Source organism: Helobdella robusta, assembly GCF_000326865.2.
Source record: "Helobdella robusta unplaced genomic scaffold HELROscaffold_29, whole genome shotgun sequence".
NCBI classification, from domain to species: Eukaryota; Metazoa; Annelida; class Clitellata; order Rhynchobdellida; family Glossiphoniidae; genus Helobdella; species Helobdella robusta.
Genome location: NW_008704475.1, coordinates 2143674 through 2168552, shown reverse-complemented (window position 1 = coordinate 2168552; position 24879 = coordinate 2143674). Strand labels below are relative to the sequence as shown.

Sequence of the window (24879 nt, the reverse complement as noted above, 5' to 3'; positions counted from 1 at the left end):
TAACAAACTCAAGATAGATTTTTTCTGTGAGAAATATTTAAACTGTTATTAATGACTTCTGATGAGCTGATGTCATTACAAAATAATGTTGAACACGCACCTGCACACGAAGCATGCTGCTTGTGAAGAGGTAGTGCCTTCTTATTATATAACGTTGAATGTTCACACCAATCAGGGACAGGCACCACTCGCCAGTGCTTCCCTCAGAGGGCCGCCCTCTTGAAATCCATGCTGAACTTCCTTAAGAAAACCATCACAGATGCATCATTCGCTGATGCCAGTAGGCACTGTAAGTTGGTTGTTGAGTCAGGCTGTGCTGTCGTTCATTTCTATTTTCTATCTTATTTTAATGTTGCTTTGTTTGTTTTTTTGTGTTGTTGTTGATTTTATTGCTCATTTTGTCGTTGATTATATTTACTTTGTTCATTTTTGCAGTACGTCCTACTTATAATAATGGTTATTTTATTATTATAATTATTATTTATTTATTTATTATTATGGTAAACAAAGGCGGAGACCAAAATGTCCCCATGCCTGCCTCGAAAATTTTTGACGAACAATATTCGCGCGCACGCATCGAAGCGTACATGCAGAGGGGCGCCAATACAATCCATGATGAAGAGTTGGCGCCCCTGTGCGTATGCACGCACGAACTGCTGCTAATATGCCCAATGTAGTCACAAAATAAAATAAGCTAACAATTATGATTAGTACGTGTTATAAAAAAGGATTAATTAAAAAACCTTTTTATTATCAAATAAACGTAAAATGATGGCAACGATTATTATTATTATTAAAATGATAGTAAATTATATCAAATGAAACGATGCAGTGATGGATGGACCACTGCCTTACTCACTGAAGCACATCATCAGTAATGCAGAATACTATGGGCCATCACTCTTTCTACTTGGTTAGCTTTGTCATTCGCCTACTACATATCAAAGTGGTGGGGTGTGCTGTGCTGTGCTGTGGTGTGGCGTGATGTGACGTGGTGTTCATACTTGTTGGCTTCCATATATCATTTATATATATGCTTCATATTGTTAACCTTTTTTTAAATTAATTAATTAATTAAATTAATTAACTAATTAACTGGTTACTGAATAATAAATAAATAATGTAAATTTGTAAATAAATAAATTAGTGTAAATGTTCCAACCTTTCTTGATGAATGCATCACGCTACAGCAACTGAACTAGTCACAGTCTATGTTTTCCAAGAACCTTCCATGTTGTCTTCGCTGCAATCAAATGGCCTCACTGATGTCATGTTGCAAGCTCTACTCGTTAAAGATGTAAGTTCTTGTTGCTGTGGTCCCTCCCTTGCTCGCGTTTGTTGACGTTGTTGTTTGTTGATGTTGTTTGTTTGGTGTTGTATGTTGTTTGTTGATGTTGTTTGTTGTTTGTTTGATGTTGTATGTTGTTTGTTTGATGTTGTATGTTGTTTGTTTGATGTTGTATGTTGTTTGTTGACGTTGTTTGTTGATGTTGTTTGTTTGATGTTGTATGTTGTTTGTTGATGTTGTTTGTTGTTTGTTTGGTGTTGTATGTTGTTTGTTGATGTTGTTTGTTGATGGTGTTTGTTGTTTGTTGACATTGGAAATGACCTTCATGATACTCTACTATTGTCAATGCTTCTGATTTTGTTGTGGTGGTTGCTAGTCATAACGATGCTTGATAATATGCTCACTAGTGAAATGATGATGATAGTGAAATCCGATTCCTTTTTATAATGTCCATGAGTAAATAGCAGCCCACAGTCTATTATTAATGATGCTGCAGATTAAGGGTTTCAGTGTTTTCAATCTCTACTTGTTAAGTTCCTATTATTTTATTATTTTACTTGATTTGTTGACGTCATTTTTATGGCTTAAACTAACAACAATAATTACGATTGTTTTAGATAGTAATAACTGATTTTTAATTATGATACAATGAATGATAATCAACGATGTATCGAAATTATGGCACAACGATATACAAAAGCAGATGGTACAGCAATATATAAATACTCATAACAACAAAAACAACAACAATAATAATAATAATAAAAGGTGCCAGCAACCAAGGAAGTGCTATCAGCTCTGCCCAATGTCTTCAGTGCACTCTGTCTGAACACTCGGGGTCTCAATGCATTCATGGCGTGCAAACCATTCGACAATTTGTTCAAAGTCCTTCTATCCCCTGATTACCTGCCTGCCATGAGGAGGAGGAGAAGTTCTGACTTGCCAGGTTGGTCGGTTCATTCGCTCCTTCCTCTATGATCTTTACGTATGGCCTTTGGTCGTGACATACATTTGCATATACTTATTTTGATATTATAATTTATTTTGTTTTATTCAAAAAATCACACAAAAATTATTATAATTGTATACTCATATATATCTATATAATATCTGTTGAGTTATCGAAATTGGCTGACAAAATTTGTAATGGCGAACTTCTCTGTTATGTTTGAAATAATTGATGCCATTTGAGTGTTGTTCAGTTTTTAATTCCCTTGGATAAGTTTGAACTTGAAGACGTATCAAAATGTTGTTAAGTGTTGTCCAAAGTGCTGTCTAAACGGCTATCAAAGTTTTCAACACGTTTTGGAAAGAAAGATGGCTATTCCAATCTCGCAGAGAAAATTAGAAAACAAATTGCAAGAATAACTCTCAGTGATTGTTGTAAAGATTTAGATGTGCTACACGAATGCGAAATGGCTCTCAGGAAGGCAACTATGGAAATTGAATTTAGAACATTTTGACCGACACTAACGCATACACTCTGCGAACATGGTAGCATGGTTTTTAAAGATATCCTAACAACTGTACACCAACTAGAAAGCAGCCTCAAGAATAATGCTGGTGAAAGAGCAAAGTTCAAGTTGGAAAGAAATGCGTGGACTGCTGCGATAATAATAAATTATCTCCACCTGCAGTGCATAATTCATTTGAAAAAATAATTCCTCACCCAGTAGCCTAGAAATCACCCAACTCTTCAACGGAGACGGTTATCTTCTTTATTGTCTCTCGAATAAAGACTCCTTAAAACGTTTTGTCTTGTAACAAGAATTTCAATTAAAATATCGTCGCCAGCTCACATATAATTTCAACAACGTAAAGAGGTGTGTGTCATCTGACGTCATCGAATATATGAAGCTGATGAACGTGGGGCAATATCCTGCTACCCGCCATTCAGGAAGCAAAACAATGGTGTGAGATTTGTCAGCTTCCAGTCGTTTGGGCCATTTTGTGTCTGTATCGATGCAAAATCCGACGATTAAGTAACTAGCATTGGTTCGTGATAAAAAACTGTCAAGAAACATGAAATTCAAAGAGGGGCAATTCAACGAGAGCTCAAAATTGTAATATATGAAAGAATGGAAATGAGCACATTTCGTGAGCACATTTACTCATATACAAGTTCTTAAAAAGACTATAACATTAACATAAATACAAACGCGTACAGAACGCAGAATCTCATACATGGAATCACGCACAAACTCACCTACATTATAGACTCCTAAATAATAGATACTAGACGAGAAACTGAAATTTACACATGCCCAAACTGAGGCCATGCATTCTATACTACACACATAAAGTAAACGACGAAACGTCTTTAATTCTGTAACACTTAAACATTTTAATACTTTGAACAAACGATTAAAATGTTAAAACGATAAATATTTTAAACATTTAATAAAAAAATAAAAACAGTATTCATTGCAAAAAAAAATATAATTATGAAAATAAATTCAAATGTTCTGTAATTTACAAAGTTTTCTTTTTTATAATTAATAGTCTTTATTTCATTTGCATTTTCTGTAATTGATTTAATTAAATGATTTACAACAATGTTAAAAAATACATTTGAAACTAATTGTTTGAGATTATGCCCTGTGGTGCAAAATTCTGGAAATTCATTCTCCAAGTCATTATTGTCATTGAATCTATTTACAATATCACCAAATAATTGTTGCTGGTTTGAAACAGAGAGAAATTTGTGTAGTAAAATATCATTGTTTTTTAATTCTTCAAATGCTTTCCAACATATCAGAGTAAAATAGAAGTTACATGATGATGGTCTGTTTAGTCCCCCACGATTTATTAGATCGAAATATGTTGTTCTGGAATCATCATCCAGTTCGATTTCAAAATATGAATTTATTGCCAAATTTTCCAGACATTGTGCACATTTATTTTTATGAAAAATAGATCTAGCAATATATCCAGCAACAACATAAATAGAATCAAGTGTTGTTTTTTCAGGCTCGTAAAGATATTTGAATTGGTCAACAATATCATCTGCCATTTTTGAATAGTCTGAATTTTTTGATGAAGAAAAAGCCAGTTTGATATCATTAAAATCAAAATCACTATTTTTAAATAATGAAATTCCACATATTTTATTGTGGTTGTCGATCACTTGTTTCATAGATATGTAGTAATTTGCTCCTGATAGCTGTCGATACCATCCAAATCGAGATTCCAAAGAGTCTGACTGTAACTTGCCTAGTAACACATAATTAAAATGCTTGTTTTCAGATAAATATTTTGAGCACTGCACTATTGCTTCACAGGTGTGTTGTATTGCAAAAAATGTTTCTTTACTCAGACCAGGTTTATTGGTATTTTTCCATTTATTTAAGAAATCTTTGAAATCAATTAAAAATTTTAACTTCCAATCATTTGATGAAGTTATAGGCTCCATAAAAGTTAGACATTTTTCTTTACCTTTATTTGGAGTTTTGACATTCAGAATACTCCAACATTTTACCATTAAATCTATTAAATTAAAAGTTTCTTCCCAGTCTGGTTTATTCAATTCATTTGCATAATATTTCAATGCATGGCAAGTTGATTCATGAAAAACAGCAGTAGCAAATTTTACTGATGTTTTTTCAATAGATGATGGGTTGAAAATATTTTTATTTAATTTGAAGGCTTTTTTTATGGAACTTAAGTTTTCTAAATGGTACAATTCTTTAATATTACTAAAATTAGCCATGTAAGATTGTTTGCTAAGAGGTTGGAACCGAATCGGGTTTAAGTCTTATCAAAAACGTATCCTTGTTGTTTCGGCGTTGACGAGCGATTTTGCTGTCCTGAGATGATGTGATGAAATCATCTGGAATAAAATGCTTCGAACAAACCCTGGTATGTTGCGAAGGATGAAAATCTTTTCTCGCGATATTTTTCAACCACTTTCTTGCTAATTCTTCGTCATCAATTGGAAATTTATGAAACGTGATTTTCTGTTTCTCCGTAATCTCAGACTCCGAACGATTTTCTGACGTATATCCAGATTTACAGCCATAAACACAACATTTATTAACCATTTTGAAATTAATTATTTAAAATAAATATTTTTAATAACTTTAATATTTTTAAATAAATCAGCGAAATAAAAAGCAAAATCAACACAAGCGTTGATAAACGAAATCAAAACGTTCAAAAGTAAACAACAGCAACTTATATAGCGAGTAGCATTTATGCATCAAACAAGCATGGCCTCAGTTTGGGTCGAGCGCACACGAAATTTCATTTAGTTTCTCGACCAGTAGGATATTATTTAGGAGACCATGCCTACATGCACGGCACACCCACAACACGCACACATGCCACATGCCAGGTGACACAGCCACAAGTCTAGGGAGTGCTGTGGATGAATTGATGAGACACCAACCATCACTGAGAACAGATGCTATCAAGGGCATCATCAAGGTTGCTCACTCACTCATTCACTCACTCAATCACTCATTTACTAATTTAACACGAACACAAATACGATGTTGATGATGGCTACTATTAGGATCATTATCATTACTGTTTTTAATTTTTCTAATTGCCATTTTTGTGATAAAGGTTACGATGAATGCTGTGATGAAATCAAAAATTAAACAAATACATACATAATAGATACACACCTTACATGCATACATTCTTAATTAATTAATTAATTTTTTTTTTTAATTTAACACATTTTCATTAATGGAGACCTGAAGCAATGCTTGTATGGCCACCTCCAAAAAAAAAAAAAAAAAAAAAACAAAAACCATAACGTTATATGATCAGAAATAAATAAAACACTATATAACATAATTAGCAAAAAGAGATGTTGCAAAACTGAAATTGTTAAATTTACTTTAACATGAAAATCTCTAAAATTAAAGTTCCAATCAACAAATTATAATTTTAATGTTCATAATATAAAAACCAGAGTGTCATGAAAACATATAGATGAAATATAAATGATATTTAACATAAACTTTAGTTTTATATATTTAATTAAACAGTAGAAAAATATCCAAAATTTAACAGTATAATTATTGATTTCTTAAACTTATTTATGCTAGACAATAATTTTATATTAGAAGATAAGGAGGACCATAATTTAATACCATAAATAAATAAAGAATTAGAGAGCAGATCAGTTCTTACAGTTGGAACATAAAATTCAGGGGTATGTCTAGTTTGTCTCTTAACAATTGAGTTAGATTTAATAATAAATTTATGGAAATAACTATACATTTTTAACTTAACTATTTTATAAACAAATATTAAGATTCTCAAAATGTACAAATAATTAATTGATAAAATACCAGATTTTTTGAAAAAATAAGTTATATGATCAAACATATGAAGATTATATATTATTCTTATAAAATAATTTTGACACCTAGTAAGGATTAATATATGTGATTTTGTATTTTTACCCCAAACGATGATGCAATAAATAAAATAAGGATAAATTAATGTAAAATATAAATTTAATAAAATTTTTTGTGGAAATGTTTGTCTTAGTTTATTTATAACACCAAGCCCCCTAGAAATTTTCTTTGAAATATCCAGAATATGTTCCTTCCAATTCAAATTACTTGAGAGTGTTACACCCAAAAATTTTATCGAATGAACTCTAGGGATTAAGTTATCATCAATAAAAATTTCAAAATTTATCAGGTTAGTAACAATAGATGGACCAAACAAAATACATTTGGTCTTTGATAAATTTATCTTCAATTGATTGAATTTCATCCATGAAGAAATTATAACTAATTCCTCATTTAACGCTTGAGTTAACTCGATTATAGATTTACCATTCAACAAAATCGTTGTATCATCTGCATATAATATGAATTTTAAGCGTGATGATGAATTCGTTAGATCATTTAAAAAAATGTTAAATAAAAGTGGTCCCAAGATGGAACCTTGTGGAACACCACATTTGATGGAACGAAGCGAAGAAACAGAATCACCCATTGAAACATATTGTGTTCTGTTACTTAAGTAACTTACAAACCATTCATAAGTGGAACCTCTAATACCAACATTAAGAAGTTTCTTTAACAATAAGTCATGTCTTACAGTATCAAACGCTTTAGATATGTCTACAAACACTCCAATAGCCAAATCCTTAGATTCAATACTATTCAAAACATATTGATTTAAATCCAATATAGCTAATTCAGTAGAACAATTTTTACGGAAACCATATTGTCTATCACTAATTAAATTATAATTATCTAAAAATTTGGATAAACGATGATGGACAACTTTCTCCATAATTTTAGAAAAAGTAGAGATTATGGATATAGGTCTATAATTATTTATTAAATCACGAGAACCAGATTTATATAAAGGGATGACTTTTGACGTCTTCAAACAATTTGGAAAAATACCCTTCTGCAAAGATAGGTTTATACAATGGATTAAAGGTTTAAGAATTGATAATATCGTTTGTTTAACCAAAAAATTTGAGGAGTAATCGTCAGCCTGTGAGTGAGAATTACTAAGCCCTTTCACAATCCGTTGTATTTCAGTTTCTAAAACCTCAGGCATGAAAAATGTATGAGGATTTGAATGTGGCAAAAAAGTGTATATCTTGTCAGAACCTACATTATTAAGAACAGAGTTAAAATGAGAAGTAAAAAACTCATTAAAGGATTCACAAATTTCTGTTTTATCATCAATTATTTTATCATTAACTTTAATTAAATTAGGAAATTTAATTGAATTAGTTTTATTAATAGATTTAATAATTAAAGACCAAGTGAGTTTTAAATTATTTTTGTTTTTTTTCCAAATTATTATAAACTTTTTTTCTGCTAGACGTTTTAAGTGTGTGAAAAGATTTCTATACTTAGTATAAATTTGTTTATTTAAGGTAGTAGGGTGAGATCAAAGTTTTGAGTACAATTTGTTCTTATTTTTTGCAGAGATTAAAAGACCTCGGGTTAACCAAGGATGTCGTTTTACTTTACTATTTGGATTCATGATAGGGCAATTATGACATTATAACGAAATATATCAACAAAAACTGAAAAAGCCGAATCTACATCATTATTATATAAAACTGGTTCCCAATTTTGAAAAGCTAATGCTTTAACAAGACCATTAATATTTTTCTTAGAAAAATTACGAGTAATAAATTGGTTATCATCTATAGGACCAATCGACAATTCTTGACTAAAAGTAAAAATGGGAAGATGGTCAGAAATATCTGAAATGATTATACCTGAAAAATGATTTGAAAAATGATTAGTGAGTATATTATCAATTAATGTTGAAGAATATTCTGTTATTCTTGTTGGTTTATTTATCAAAGGTAAAAAATTAATAGCACTAAAGGCATTTAAAAAATTAGAACAATAGTTGTGACAATCATCACCCAAAAGATTAATGTTAAAATCCCCAGTAATATAAATATGCTTTGAACGGGATTTCAATTGAGCTTCATTAACTACTGAAACTAAATTATCAATAAACAAATTAGGGTCCTTATTTGGTGGATGATAAACAACAAAAATAATAATATTATGTGAATGATTTAAGATCAATTCAATAGCCATATATTCAAAATGCTCAGACTTTGGACACAAATCATCTCTAATCAGATAATTTAAACCATTCCTAATGAAAAATCCCACTCCCACACCACGGGATTTAGAATCTCTATTTTTATAAATAAAAGTAAAATTAGGAATTTTAACAAGGTCAGCATTGCTATTGTCAAGCCAGGTCTCAGTTATAGCAAGAATGTTAAAAGCATCACCAAGGTTAGATAATAAAATAGATATATCGTTTACCTTATTAAGAATACTGCGAGCATTAAAATGAATTAAATTAAAATTAAATGAAGAAATTAAGTGTTTTTTAAATCAAAAGCATTAAAATAATTTGAAAAATTATTAAATAAAGTAAAAAATTTATTAAACTCATCATTTAAATTAGAGAGATCATTTAATTTATAGCTGTGATCCATGATTTGGCTTGAGGATAGGATTCTTGTTTTTAGAATAGTTGTAATCCCATTCGTGAAGAAAAGTATATTTAGGCCAGATTTCTGGGTTTACCAACTTGCCGCATTCATCCTTTGGAAGAATAATCTTGAAGGCTGTTGATTCAATTTGAGGTTCTTTATTGGTATTATTAATATTTATATCATCGGAGTTACGTCTTCGGAAAACTGGGAAACAATGGTTGAATGAAATATTATTACTTTTCAAAAATTCTTCAATAACTTCCTTTTTGTAGGATTCCACGTTGCCCACATAGTATGTCATTTTCTTCTCAATGATTTTTGATGATTTAAGAGAACAATTATTGTTTGTTCCAAAGGTTTTTGTCGTTTTTGTGAGTGGAAATTTAAAGGCAGGATCAGTAATATTGTTTTGCTTTTGAGGTAGTATCAAAGGAGGTGAATTTTTCTTTCTCTTTTTTGACTGAACCACTTGAAAACCATCTTCGGGATTCCCAAATTTTTCATTAAGCGAATCTGAATTTGGAGACAAATTTTCATCAGAAACCTCATACCACTGCTTCGGTAAATTAACTTTTAAATTTTGATTTATTTTACTTTTACGTGAATCTGAAGTTTCCAAGTTTGGCTTACTTGGTATAACAGGAACAGGATTATACGATTTTAAATTAGTTATTTCTTGAGCAAGTTCCATTATTTTATCATTAAATTTATTTTCAATACTTTTTAATTTAGATTCTAATAAATTTAAAAAACACTCAATTCTCGGCTCGGGAATTTTTCCTTTGTCGGCAGCAACGTAGATAGGCATTTCTATTTTATTATCCAAACAAAACTTGATAATATCAATAATGTCCAAAAGTTTATCCTGTTTATTGTTAGCCCTTTGAGCAAGTTTAAGAGCAGTTTTATCGAATATTGAATTATCCAAGTCGTTCAAAATCAGTCTTTTGCTACTATTAAAATCGTCAAGTCCATAAAATTTTTTTACGCTATTAATAAAAGCCTCATTATCGAGAGAGCCTATATTATTATACAAATAAAACAAAACTTCATTTATTTGGATAGCACGTGTCGACGCCATAACCAAAGATATAACCTAGCATACACCTATATGCTTTCACACGCGCGCATACACAGAAAAGTACAAACATAAATACATACATACATACTTGCATACATTTCTGAAACAATGCAGTTGTTGGTTGAGGTAAGCAACTTGGGCCAGGATCCTGATCTGATCTGTCAGAAGGCCAACGTGTCAATCAACATGAGCACTTCAACAGCCACCCCCGCTCCAGCCACTAACAGCACAAACAATGCACAACAGAACAACAACTCGGGAAACAGTTCCGACGACGAGGACGATGAAGATGATGTGGCCAGCATACACAGCAGTGCTGGAGTTGGAGGTGGTGCATCAACCGAGGGAGCATCAAATAAGTCCCCGACCCGCGAAAACAGAGTCGATCATGGGTTACTATCATTATTTAATGTCTTTGAGAGTTGCTGAGTAAGCTTGAGCAAGTTTGATTCAGTTTTAAATAAGGTTCTTTTTTGTTCTAGATTTAGTTTATTCAGTTACCATGTTGTGGTGTGGTTGCTATGTTGGGATGTGATGTTGCTGTGATATGAAATGGTATGATGTGATACTAAATTCAGTATATATGTGTATCATATGTATCTCACGTGCCTAAAGTAAGCATACTGACTAAATGGAATGACTTTTTTTTCTAACAGATCCAAGGATAAGCAGTCCGTTCCATTGGTGGATTATGTTCTCAACGTTGTGAGTTTCATGTTGTTGTAATGCAAGTCTCATGATGTTGCTGTGTTGTAGTGTTGTTGTGTTGTGTTTTGATGAGATGTTGTTGCTGTGTTGTAACGTTATGATTTCACTGTATGAACGAATGCATCTGTATCTCCTAAGAAAGCAAGCCCTTAATATTGGTTGATAGTTAAAAAAATAATATGCACAGAATATTAAGTTTTTTGCTCCGTTGTAACCTTGTAGCAGTAATTATGATCTTTTATTGTGAATGATGAATGTGAGCTAATGCTTATAAACAAACCACCAGATGAAGTTTGTCGAAGCGATACTGAGCAACAACACGACGGACGATCACTGCCGGGAGTTTGTACATCAGGAAGGTTTGAAGCCACTGTTGAACATACTCATCCTTCCAAATCTACCAGTTGACTTTCCGTCATCTGCATCATGTCTCGCTGTCGCCAGTGTCTGCAAATCTATACTTGTGAGTTCTCTTTTATGATTCTGTGTAGCTCTTGGCTTATTTCTCTTAGTTGCACACACATTTGTGAAGTCGGCTGCACAGGACAGTTTACTTATATTTTGTTACATTAATTACTATGACCTCCACAGACTCTGACTAGAGATCCGCAAGTCCTACGAAGTACCTTGGAACTGACGGAAAACTTGCTGTCCTGCATGACTGACCTCATGTACTCGCTGAACAACGAATCACCTGCCGAGTCAGTCCTCTTCAAAGAACTCATCTCAGCTATTCTCAGTGACCATCAAGAGCCATTCAGATCGAAGCAGGCAACACCCCTCCTGCACTATCTCACTTCTATTCATTCCTGCGTTGCTGTCTTCATCAGCATATGTAAGGTCACCCAGGTTGGTCTCGCCGTTTGTGTAGTTGTAGTCGCATGTCACGTATCATACATAACTATAGCATATTACTTAAAAATAAATATGCTGATGAGTGAATTGATGGCCTAGCCACATCATGAATGCTCACGTGGTTTTGCACTTGCACGAGTGACACCAAATAGATTGATGCTTGTGTGATGTGCACCTGTTGCACCTGTGTGATTGCGAATGCATTGTTGATGCATGCTTCATTGAAATGATCTGTGACTGAAACATGATTGCAACAATAAATTGGACAGGGAGACATTCGCACGATAACACTGAACCACTGGTCATCCAGCTTGGGCATGCAAGTTCTCAGCAAGCTGTCCATGCTCTACACATCCCTGGTCTGGGAGAGCTCCATGCTGATCGGATTGTGTGGCGAATACAACACTCCTCCGTCTAGCAACGAACCACTGGGCATCCCCGTTACCAGGGATGGTGATGTCAACACGTGCAACCTCAACAAGTTGATCCATCTCATTGTCCAGGGCCAGCAGGGTGAAAGTGAGGATGCATCGGCAGCAGCAGCAGCATCATCCTTGTCGTTCTCATCGTCACAACCCACATCCTCTCTTACCCAATCTCATCCACTGTCGTCGGCAAATAATCTCCCAACATGCATTCCCATGGAAACAAACCAGGAAAAGAATGCAAGTGAGCAACATGGAATGTCTGCCATGGATGTTGACGCAAAAGGTTTCATTTTCCATTTTCAGTTCTTTTCTTGTGTTTTAATTAACAATATTGAAATAGCGTTTATAAATTATCAGTTGTTTATATAATTTTTTAGTAAATTTTCTATTAATTATATTATTATAAGTTTTTTTGGAGTGATGTAGTAACATTTGTGTTGAAATGTTGTCAAATTTTTTAAAAATTTCTTTTTATGAATGACTTTTCTTTGACCAGCTGATGAATCTTTTGACATTTTCACTAACATTTATGCAAGTTCAATTGAAATGCAATTAGATTTCAAGTAATTGAAATTTATTTCAATGCTGTGTGCATCATTTAAAATTGGTAGCAGATCCACAGTGTCAACATCGAATGCAGCAGCAGCAACAACCACCAATGCAGTCTCTAACGAATGTTTCTAACACGATATCTGTGTTGATCCGAGCCATCAATCACAACAACACAACCCTGCCAGCTTCCAACAACATCAACATTCAGACACGAACTCACATCCTCAAGCCACTGCTTGCTATCACATCGAAACTCGGTCGATCACTAACTGAACTCTTCAATCTGTTGGCACGCACATGTGTGGGCACACCATCGCGTCCTCGACGCACACACCACCAGACCAATGCTCCCTCACTCCTTCCTTCACCATCCCCCATTGCCAGGACAGTGTCCAAGCAACTGTCGCTACTGCTCAACTCTGGGCTGCTCACATTCCCTGCCGAGGGGGGCACTGTCTGGAGACTCAGGTAGGAACCTTTTCATGGATGGATGGATGGATGGATGGATGGATGGATGGATGGATGGATGGATGGATGGATGGATGGATGGATGTGTTGATGGCAGCAGGGTTGTTAATGATACTCCAAAATTATATCACAACATTGAAAGGTATTGCCAATATTAATACTAATACTCATTTTTGAAAGTATTTCCGACAACGCCAATACAAATAAATGTTTGCAGGCCGTCGTAATTTCAATATTGTGATCTATATTTTCCATGAAAATTTACTATTCACTTTACTCATTCTGCGGACAAAAGAAATTATTTAATATTTAATCGTTTATTTGAACAATTTATTTAATAATATTAATAATTAAATTAAATTAGATGGCAAAACTTTATTTTGAAACCCGAATTTACCAACTGAAGTTCAATTGGAAATTGAAATGACTACTGATAGAAATATATTTATTTGACATTCAAAAGTGTTGGTGTGGTATATTGATTTTTCTTCTAAAAAGTTCCGGTGGTATCAAATTTGGTACTCGGCGTCAGAAGTATTCATTCAATTCGATTTTAATTATTTGAAAAATGCTGGAGGCCCGAAGTGAACAAACAGGTAGTGCGACAGAAACGTTCAAAATATAATAAGTGTTGACAAAATCCACTTCACATTTCAATCTTAATAAATGATCAAATAAAACTGATATTTTTTTCGACATTTTCCAACTTTTTAAACTTTTGCGTCTTTTAATTTGTCACAACATTGTCACGTTGTATAATATAACTATATTCAGTTATAATAATAACTGAAAAATGAGAACTCCGAAAAACAAAAACACACTATGCAGTGCAAACGCAAAGATGTTTAGTTTATTATACTATGATGATTTTGTACTGAAGTCATGATACCGTTTGACTGCTCAATGCTGTCTGGTTCAGGTGATTTCATAGTAAGGATGATGTTAGTTGATGTAAAATGTACATGCATCGATACTGCAGGCTGACTTTCCTCATATGTTCAATCGGATTCACGTCGTCAATGTTGTTCGATGACAAGAAGTTTCCATACCACCTCATGCTGCAAGAATTTGTCAGTGCAGGTGGCATAGAGGCTTTGTATCAGTTAGTTCCTCTCTTTATCTCAATTCATTGCTCTGCTCATTTTTGTTCTTTCTGCTGCTGCTGTTACTGGTGGTTTTTTCGTCATAGAAATCTGTGAGTTGTTCATTGGTTGTTGATCAATTGATTGATTCAATTGATTCAACTGAATAAGTTTATAACTAAATGAATGAGTGAATTAAATAATTAATTAATTAATGACTGACTGAGTCTTTGAACGAGTAAGTGATCAAACAAAATTATTGCAGGACATTTATGTGGGTTTTGTGTGATGGAGGAACGTTGGATGAGCAGACTGCCATGAACACCACAAAACTATCTGGTTTGTTCAATCATTTGTTTTACCATATCTTCTTGAATATTACCACATTTCAACTACTACAATTTTTTCATTTTAGAGTTTTGTGCATATTATTTTTATGCCAATTTTTATTTTAAATAACACGATATATTCTGTTAATTCGTTCAAACCATAAAATTAACTCAATAATGAATTATTTCCTTACAATTGTAAACATGCTGCCTTCATTTTAAATTTAATAGAAAAAATTTTAAACTTGCCTGAACTTTTAGAAGGCAGTAGTGAGTTCTTTGATGCCTGGCTGACACTCATGGACAGAATGTTGAATCCCAAGAACCTCATCGAGTCACCTTACTCCATGCCCCCTAAAACAACTGCAAACTATTTTGATCCCCTGGTCTATTTGGCTCAGATTGAAAAGGTTATTAGTTCGTGGAGCTTGTCTCTATGTATGTATGCATTTATGTATGTATGTTGGAGTTATACAAACAAAAAATGTTGTTTGTACACTAACTCCTCACATTCAACAAATGCTTTTGCAAACTTTTTGCAATTTACTTCATATCATCTCAGTGTGTTTTTCAAAAATACATTATGATATTTATAAATGTATTCACCCGTATTAAAATATCAAGCCATTTCAATGTTATCGCCTAAAATATAATCTGAGGGCCTCGTATTTGTATGTATGTATATATATATATATATATATATATATATATATATATATATATATATATATATATATATATATATATATATATGAACAATCCAGGCCAAATGTAACAAACATTAATTAACGTATGTCTACTTTATACATGTCAAAATAAATGTAGACACTGTATGTTTAATATTCGGCAGTGATATCCGGCGGAGCCGAATATGGCCGAATAGTAAGAAATGGCCGGATATTCGGCCGGAGCCGGGGCTAAGTTCTGGTACAATCCTATTAAACACCACAGTCAATTGTACGGTCTTGCAGTTTCAAACAGGTGGCATTCAAACCCAATCATCTTGCAGCTACTTTTTGAGATGACTTATTGCATTGTGAGGCATGCTGCAGATCTGCCGATAACCCAACTTAATGACCAGTGTTGTCTTCATGCCAGATAGTTGAATTCTTCATTCTTCTCCTCTTTTTTTTTGTTCGACTAGATGTATTAGTGTGACATTAACGTGTGAACTGCGTAACCTGCAGATGGGTTTTGATGCAATCACATACCTGTGGAACAAGGAGTTGTTGAACTTCCATGGGCACAGGATCTGTGAAGCCATGCTGAACATCATATGTTACATCGTTAAGACTGAAGCTATCATCAAGGTTCTTAAACAGTTTTATTTATTTATCATTGCATTTTCGGCATCATTTGCTATCTTTGGTGCAGATATATAGTGCGGATGATGTACATTTGGTGTGTTGTTTGTGTTGTGCAGGTTGTTTGGTGGGATGATTCTCTGCTCATTTACACCAGTCTTTGCTGACATTTTAGTTAGTTAGGGTGTTGCAGCTAATCATATGTTTCTTGATTGGGAGAATGTGTGCCTGCATATTTGTGGACATTGGCGAACAAGCACTTACATTTACATCGCACTCAAACGAACAGAATAGGATGAACAGAGACAAACAAGTGCAGCCGGGTGTGGAAGGAAGTGCGTCGGACCAATTGAACAATGCATCCATCGGCCAAGACGCAACAGACGCTAGCAATGCAGGACTTGTTGCCGGACCATCAAGTGCAGCCAACGATTCATTGAATGCACCAACCATTGAAGAAAGTGGAGTGGATGAGAATTATCTTCAACAGGTGAATTGTGTTGGTGTGTTGTTTGTGTTGTGCAGGTTGTTTGTTGGGATGATGTTTTTGTGTATGTGTTGTACTGTACAAGTTGTTTGGTGGAATATTCTTCACTTTATGGTGATGATTTATTAATGTTTTCTGAATCAAACCTCAAAACTTGCTCACCTGACCGTTGTTGACATGCAGCTGATGGACATGGGCTTCAGTAGGGCTCATGCAACGCAGGCACTCCTCAGATGTGATGGACTCGAACAGGCCACTGAGTACTGTCTCTTCCATCCACCTCCTGCTCAGGTACTTATCAACTGTTTAGTTGCCGTTGTTGTGTCTCGTTGAATGTTGTATGGGTTGTTGGATGTTGTGTAAGTTGTTGAATGTTCTATGGGTTTTGGAATGTTGTGTAAGTTTTTGAATGTTGTATGGGTTGTTGAATGTTTTATTGGTTGTTGAATGTTGTATGTGTTGTGGAATGTTGTGTGTATGTGTTGTTGGATATTGTATTTGTTGCTGGATGGTCGGTTACACAGTGACCAGGTTCAAATATGACAAAAAGATCTCCACCCATCACATGCGTTGTGTGTGAGCGTCGTCTAGCATGTATTCATATACGCTGTTTGTGTGTTGCTGATTCCCCTGACCTTTGGATGAGTGTAATTGACCTTTTATTATTATTATTATTATCATCATCGTCATCATTGGTGATATTGACGACGTGTTCATTGATTTACAGTCAGAGTCAGCGTCAGAGGAGGACCAAATGATTAGAGCGATTGCCATGTCTCTTGGAGAGGATGTTGATGAGGTGTGCTGTTGTGTTGTGTGCTGTGCTGTCCTGTTGCGTTCTGCGTGTTGTGTCGTTGTGTGTGGTGGTGGTGCTGCTGGTGGTGGTGGTGGTGTAATGCCGTCGTGCACTTCATGCATTGTGTTCTGCTCTATGTGCTACACTCGATTTTTGTGTTTTTTTTTGTGTTGCTTGCTGCGTTCACAATTACCTTCCAAAAACCTCCTTCCTAGATATTTACTTTCTATTTATTTAAGCATTAACATCGATGTTGTAAGCACTCCTTTCAGTGTGATGGGAATGTAGCTTAGCATTAACTTCTCAATCATTTTATTATGAAACGAAATTTTATTTGCTTCTTAAAATTATGAAATTAATAAGAAGACAGGATGGCCGTGTTAGAGTTCACATAAGAACTCATGTAGTGTGGCCACCTAAACAGAATTCACGAATATTCTTCTCGATTTTCAACATAAACAGTCAAAAAATAATGGTTCATAAGTAATTCATGAGCGTGTTAGTTGTTACAAAAACTGCTGAACTATGTTATTAAAACTATGTAAGGTATTGGTATTAATGTTTCGTTGTGTTCCATGAATTATTTTGCAAGAATAATTAGAAAATAAAGAAGATGACACACAACACTAACGAGGCAGTTTAAATAAAATATAAATTTAAAAGTTTGTAGCTATTGATCATGCATGGTGTCATACACAATATTTAATTCCGAATATAATGTTTAGTATCTAAGCAGAAATCTACTGGATAGACATTCCATGACTATCTATACATCAGCAAAGCAATCTATAGAATGATGCTATTTCTAAAATTAAAACTCAAATGAGAATAAAATTTAGATCACATTTCCAGTTTATCTCACCAGTGAAACAATGAAATCAGTCAACAAAATTGTTTTTAATTTCATTTTAACTTCACTCAAAACTATCTGACAGGTAGTTTATTCGTCTAAAAGTTTTATGTATGACAAAAGGGTTATTTAAAATAGCAGGAAGCTTCTTTCAAATTTCCTGTAAACATAATTAGCATTGAAGTATAGATTTAATTTATTGGATTTAAAATTGTTAGTTACAGTGAGTGTGTGTGTGTGTGTGTGTGTGTGTGTGTGGTGTGGTGTGGTGTGGTGTGTATGTGTATGCTCCATCAGTGTGTGAGAATTACAAACGAATAATACGTAGTTTTTCTGGACTGCGTGATGAACTGCAGTGACGTATCATCATACCTCTTAATATCCCCTAAATAGAAATCCCCATCAGCAAATAAGGTTCCTCAGAAAACGGCAACTGCATCTACAGCATCATCTTCAGCAGCATCTGATGTCAACAAAAACGTGCTGACCAAGGAGATTATCACTGACTTTACCAGTAACATTATGACAGGTCTGTGCATTTTACTCTGTGTCTTTTGTGTGTGTGTTCATGCGTGAGGAGTGCGTGCGTGTGTGAGGAGTGCGCGTGTGTGTGCGTGTGGGTGTAGATGAATGGTTTAGGTAGGTGCATTTTTATAGTTTGAACTAAGGCATTAAGGAATGAGTTTAAATGATGGTTTGGTAAATGAATGAAACTGTATTGGGATAATGTACTACAAATGTGTAGCTCAATTTAGTGTCTAACGGTGATAATAATGCTTTGCCTCTTATGCCTTTTAGTCGTCATCCCTATGTTCATGTTACTGGAGCCATGTATTGTAATGTAACTGGTCCGAAAATGCGTTTGTTACACTGTGTTCTTTAATAGTATGACATATGTAAATGTTCATGAAAAACAATGCAATCACGTTTTGGCAGGTTGTTTGAGGCTTTTGGATGCTCTTCCTGGCTGTGTCTACAGGGTGTCTGACGTCCTCATCATCCTCACTGAACGCAATGGCGAGGCCTGGACCAATGCAATGTTCTTCAACATCATTTCACAAGTTAGTCTTTCGTTATTTCGGGCTGGTTGGTTGGTTGGTCGGTTGATTGATTGATTAATTGATGTATTGATTGATTGATTGATTGATTGATTGATTGATTGATTGATTGATTGATTGATTGATTGATTGATGGATGGATGGATGGATGGTTGGATGGATGGATGGATCAATTGATGACAATTTTGTTGCATGATTTCTGTTAGTACTTGTCTAATACTTTGGCTGATTTTACTGTTTTTGAACATTTAATCGATGTGCAATCATCACTGAAGAATGTCTTGCTGCATACCATCAGTCAGTTAACGATGTGTGATTCATCAATCACTGGTTGCCTATTGATCCATTTATAATTTGCTACATTAATAATTTGTTGAATTTGTTACAATCAGTAACGATCGGCTGTCAGCAACTAATCAACCAACCAATCAATCAACCAACCAACCAACTAACCTAACAGATAAAGACTTGCTGCATGTACCTGGTGGAGAAGGCCTCGCCGATGAGCACCGGCGACCAGAGGTCAGTGAAGGAGTGGGCAGATCAACTCTCCACGGACCAACAGGCCAACCAACTTGCTGTCAGGTTGCATCTGCTCAGTCTGCTCTTCGAGGTTATCTTCTGTTGCTGCTTGTGACGATGATGATGATGATGATAATGATAATGATGAGATTAACTTAATCGCAATGTTGATGGTGATTTGTGGGACTGGTGTACTGATGATTTGTTAGCGGAAAAATTTAGTTTATTATTAGATTGTCAGTAGTCGCATCAAATAACTTTCTTAAATGTTCTCTTGTTGTACTTGCTTCACTGTCAAACAGACAAACACAGACATCACGCATTGATGCCAGGCCTCGCACGCAATGTATATGTCTTAGCGTTATGACGTGATTGGTGGGAATGTAGGCCCTTTCGTGAGGGCGATTGTTTTCTTGATGGAATGATGATGGCTATTATTGTAATTGTTGCATTAATGTGTTGATTTTAGCTTTGAAGATACTGATGTTAACTGATGTTAACGTTGCTGACGTCGTTTAGATTACAATAATTATATAACGCTGATTACATTACATCGAGTTAGTCATTGCATTGATTACATGGCACTGACAGGGCCTGAAGTTTTCGTGCGTCCAGTCATTGGAAGATCCATCTCTGTTGGACTTGCTGGTGAAGTTGTTGTACTACACGCAGCAATGCCTATCAGCTGCTCCACAGACCACCACACCTAAGTACGTTTCTTTGTTTGCCGTTTCTTTGTTTGATTGTTTGCATGTTCGTTCGTTTGTTTGTTTGCTTGTTTGCATGTTCGTTCGTTTGTTTGTTTGGATGTATGTATGTATTTTTGTTTGTTTGTTTGCTTACTCGCTTCTTTTGATTCTTTGTTTTGTAGCAATGGTAGCTTCTTATGAATAAATCAGAGCATCCTCACATTGTGTTGATACCGGCTTAATAAAATTTTTTTCTAACTCTTTCCCAACTATTTTTGATAGTTCAATTTAATTTTGACCGTTACGATTTGTCCAAATAAATGGTCCAAGAATTTCACTTTTGATGTTGTACATAAGTTAACTTCTGAGCATTTGTCTTCAAGATCGAGGTCAGTTTAAACTAACTTCAGTGTTAACTCAAATCTCTAATGAGTTGTGAAACATTTTTAATGAATAAAATTGAGAGAAAGCAACATTAGTTAATTTTGCTTGTATAATACAATCTTAAATAGTTTCTGTTTTTTTTACTTGAAGTCTCAACTTGCTTGAGTATATGATAATGCTCAGTGCTATTTGAAAATCTTCATAAACGTTAATTGTAATATTTGGATAAGTTAGCAATACAGGGTTTGAATTGTATGTGCTGAACATGACGTTGAATGGAGAACGTTGGACGTAATAATATTCATTCAGGTGGGTTGCATCGCTGCTGCTGATGCTTGACCTCTATGAGAAAATGTCCTTAGCCACCAAGAAGAGGGCCACACTGGAAAAACTACTGGTTGGTTATTTGTTGGTTTTTAACTGGATCTTTTTGATAGTTTTTATAGCCTGACCCAACTATTGAAATGCACACGTATCCAATCCACTATACACATGCACTCCACACATACATCCACTGCACTGTGCACATATATCCGCTGTACATACGTATTGCTCAGCTCATACTTATCTACTATACACGTCCACACACACACCCATGCACGCACACATGCACTGCACGCACGTACACGACTTGCGCACACATACATCGTACACTGCTTCACACACAACAGGGAGGTTTACACACGTGGAAATGGTTCGATGACAGGAGTGGCAAGTGGTCGAACTATGGAGCAGGCAACAACAGGACCATCGATGATGCATACTGGGAGGGACAGACCTCCGTCAAGTTCGTCTGCTACTCTTCTCTTTCCTTCTCTTCTGTTCTGTTCCGTTGTTTGTTTTGTTGTTTGTGCATTTCATTGTAGTTGTTGTGTTGGGTTTGTTCGTGAGATGTGAGATGATGGTGCAATGATGGGACCAATTCAGCATGACTTATAGTTGTCATCCAGATTATATGATGATTTAATGTTGCATGGCCTTATTCTAGCATCAGGTAAAATGTCCAAGATTATTTTGCGTGTTTACTTAGCATCAAAAACCAAATCCCATTGGCTTATTTAACAAAAATCATCGACTTTTTATAATTTTTAAATAACTTGAAATTATGTTAAGAAGTGTAAAAATGTCAAATATACTAGAAAATATCTTTGAAAATTGAACTACTCGGTTTTAGTTTCACGCTGCTCAAGCAGAGCATCATGCTTGATTTCATAGCAAATACAAAACAAATAAATGATAATTCTTGACAGGTTCACAGCAGGCAGACGCAGATACATGATTCAATTCAACACCATGATTCAGGTCATTACAATTTTTCATTGTTCCCTGTTCGAATGATCAATATTTCCTAAGGCACGAATGATTCAAGGTGCCAGAAATTTTGCGGCCGTTGGTTCAACTATTGGGATGGCTTGTCATCCAATCTGCGTCTACTTTAGAAATAGTTTCATAGAAAACTAAAATCTCATCATTTTTTGCAATAACCCACAGCATGTTTGAGTAACATCAAGGCGCGCTATGCAAATTTTCTGATACTAATACTTAACTAGGATAACCCAGATTATGACCATCATTACCATTATTATAACTTTTGCAGTGTTGTTTTCTATTGCAGTCTAATGCTACTTTTGATGTGTTGTGCTTGAACAAGGCTGGCGTTAATTTTGTATGCATATTTTCACTTTAATCAACATATGAGAGTGATATATTTGAATGCATCGCTTCAGACCTTCGTGAGAACATTCGAAAATCACGATGGATTCATTTAGTGGCAAATATTAACAACGTTTGGTAGATGTCTCAATACAATTCATACCATCTTATAATTTCAACCTTAATTAACCAATCAACAAATAGGTAAATGAAGAAACAGGCAACAAGCGACCAATCATGTTGCACGTACCACAGAAACAAGAGATCATTGGACAGGCGGGAACGAACATATCCAGTGAGAAAACAACAACGACGGCGGAGGGTATGTCTGGTAAGATATGCGTGTGTGTGACTGCCCGTCGGTTTGTTCGTGCTCGTGTGTGTGCGTGTGCGTATGTCAGAGAATTGTTTGTTTAATATACTGAAATTTCTGTTTTTCATGACGGTGAGGCAAAATGGTTATAAAATATAAATAACATAAAGCAGTTGTAAAGATGGATGTTACACCTTCAACAGCATCATCGTCGTCATCATCATCACAAAAAGCATCTCAACATCAACAACCTAAAATTAAAGAAGTTATTATAACTGGTTTGTCACCTGATCAAGTAGATTGCATACTTAGGTTAGTTGTTTGTTGTACTTGTAATTTTTGTTGTTGTAGTCATTCGATGATCAACCGGTCATTCTCTTCCCAGTCTCTCCAGAACTTCTGCCACCATCTTTGCGGCTTCCATCGGGTGCTCACTCAATTCTCCCAGTTGTGCACCACCCCCAATATTACCTCATTAGTTGCTCGTCTCTCTTCTCCAGTGAGGAGTTTGATCTTAGCGATTTCCGTTTCCACCTCTAATCTGTTCCACTTAAGGACCTCAGTATTCTGTTTTGCTTATCCATTTTGCTTGTCTATTATATTATGGGCATGGTGACCAAAATTTAACATTTTCCCTTCTTATTTCTCCGCTGTGCATACCCTGTTTTTATATTTAATAATTTGATTGTTGACAACTGACAAAGAGGATTGGAGCTTTTTTAAGTTTTTTATTACATACCGAGCATACATTATTAAGCTGAGTTCTTGGAGCACTAACTGACTTTTGCTGATTTCCTGGTTTGCACATCCAACATTTCTGCGTGTTTATGGTGTCTTTATTGAAGTATCCTCGTATACCACTGCAAACTCAGTGGAACGAATCGCCAGACTATCTACACCGGATTGCAACACAATTTGATTTGATCTTCATGTTACATCGCTTGCATTTTTTCATCTATATTCTCTCTCATCCGTATATGTTGAGGGCCAACGATTTCCCAGTGCAATTGCGGCAAATCCACAACCTGGCCACCGTCAGCAGAATTCATTTTTGCTACTACATTTCGTATAAGTTTGGAGCATTTCGTCTGGTTATGACATGGTCCATTAAATTTTGAACGTATCAGTGCTCCTTTACCAGGATTCGTTTCAATGTCTCCAGCCAGGAGTATTAGGGCCAGGCATTCGGTCGGCGACATGTCTGCCCATGGCAAGTACCCGACTGGTTGTTCTGATATTGATCTCTGATCTCTGAACAGTTTGCTCCCACTTGAGGCCTTTCGGTCTCCAGTTGCCCAACGAGGAGGCTGGGAGCATTGCAACTGTGTTGTTGTAGTTTTGATTTTTGAAATTTCATGAACGAGATGCGTGAGCGATATCAAATTAATAAAATTATTAAAATTATTGATTAATACCAAACGATACAATGCAATTACATGTTCAAAGTGGTTGAATGATTGAAAATGGCGTAAATTTACCCACCCACATCAAATAGATCGTGCATTGGATTGATCGGTTGTCGGGCTGATGGCGACACATTGCATGCCTGCATGCGTCTCGTTCTGAGACTGACTCGAGACTACACATTCAGTAAGCTGTTTGTCACGTTGGGAGGACCGAAACTTCTTCTGTTGGTTGACGAGTCGTCAAACTTTCAAGGCTTCCTATCATTGGCTACACTGATTTTGAGGCACGCCATTGAAGATGAACAAACGCTGAAGTACGCCATGGAGAAAATTGTGAGGTCATCGACATTGGGAGCCGGCTCGAATGCCTGTGGCGTGGCTATGAACAGCAATGGATCGAAAGAGATGCATTACTTGCTGCGAGTGTTGGGTCCTGCTGTGTGCAGAGATGAGACGCTCTTCAAACTTGTGGCCACCAATGTACTTAGAATTAATGTGCCACCAATCAAACGAGGTTGCTTTGTCAGTTGTTTGTTTGTTTGGTTGTTTGCTTGCTTGTTTGGTTATTTGATTGGTCATTTGCTTGCTTGTTTGGTTGTTTGTGAAAGACAATTGGGCTGCTTATGTTTATTGTATTAATACATTAATTTTGTATTAAATTCA

The 24879-nt window shown here is 35.2% G+C and overlaps 1 protein-coding gene across 1 annotated transcript in view; it reads left to right on the top strand.

The window, feature by feature from the left end:
• Positions 1 to 24879, top strand: part of HELRODRAFT_81131 (hypothetical protein) — a gene marked incomplete at both ends in the record, with an annotated part of 70394 nt that overhangs the window by 9821 nt on the left and 35694 nt on the right. The window contains 29 exons of the mRNA XM_009020891.1: positions 182 to 289; positions 833 to 913; positions 1191 to 1297; positions 2057 to 2234; positions 5622 to 5713; positions 10447 to 10713; positions 11005 to 11037; positions 11327 to 11503; positions 11632 to 11889; positions 12165 to 12307; positions 12344 to 12593; positions 13084 to 13343; positions 14323 to 14445; positions 14691 to 14764; positions 15016 to 15164; positions 15942 to 16064; positions 16348 to 16461; positions 16729 to 16854; positions 17279 to 17356; positions 18585 to 18720; positions 19128 to 19252; positions 19710 to 19862; positions 20363 to 20481; positions 21154 to 21256; positions 21516 to 21631; positions 22095 to 22146; positions 22702 to 22819; positions 22984 to 23122; positions 24306 to 24745. Of these exons, the coding sequence (XP_009019139.1) occupies positions 182 to 289; positions 833 to 913; positions 1191 to 1297; positions 2057 to 2234; positions 5622 to 5713; positions 10447 to 10713; positions 11005 to 11037; positions 11327 to 11503; positions 11632 to 11889; positions 12165 to 12307; positions 12344 to 12593; positions 13084 to 13343; positions 14323 to 14445; positions 14691 to 14764; positions 15016 to 15164; positions 15942 to 16064; positions 16348 to 16461; positions 16729 to 16854; positions 17279 to 17356; positions 18585 to 18720; positions 19128 to 19252; positions 19710 to 19862; positions 20363 to 20481; positions 21154 to 21256; positions 21516 to 21631; positions 22095 to 22146; positions 22702 to 22819; positions 22984 to 23122; positions 24306 to 24745 (4242 nt within the window). The remainder of the gene's footprint in view (positions 1 to 181; positions 290 to 832; positions 914 to 1190; positions 1298 to 2056; positions 2235 to 5621; positions 5714 to 10446; positions 10714 to 11004; positions 11038 to 11326; positions 11504 to 11631; positions 11890 to 12164; positions 12308 to 12343; positions 12594 to 13083; positions 13344 to 14322; positions 14446 to 14690; positions 14765 to 15015; positions 15165 to 15941; positions 16065 to 16347; positions 16462 to 16728; positions 16855 to 17278; positions 17357 to 18584; positions 18721 to 19127; positions 19253 to 19709; positions 19863 to 20362; positions 20482 to 21153; positions 21257 to 21515; positions 21632 to 22094; positions 22147 to 22701; positions 22820 to 22983; positions 23123 to 24305; positions 24746 to 24879) is intronic.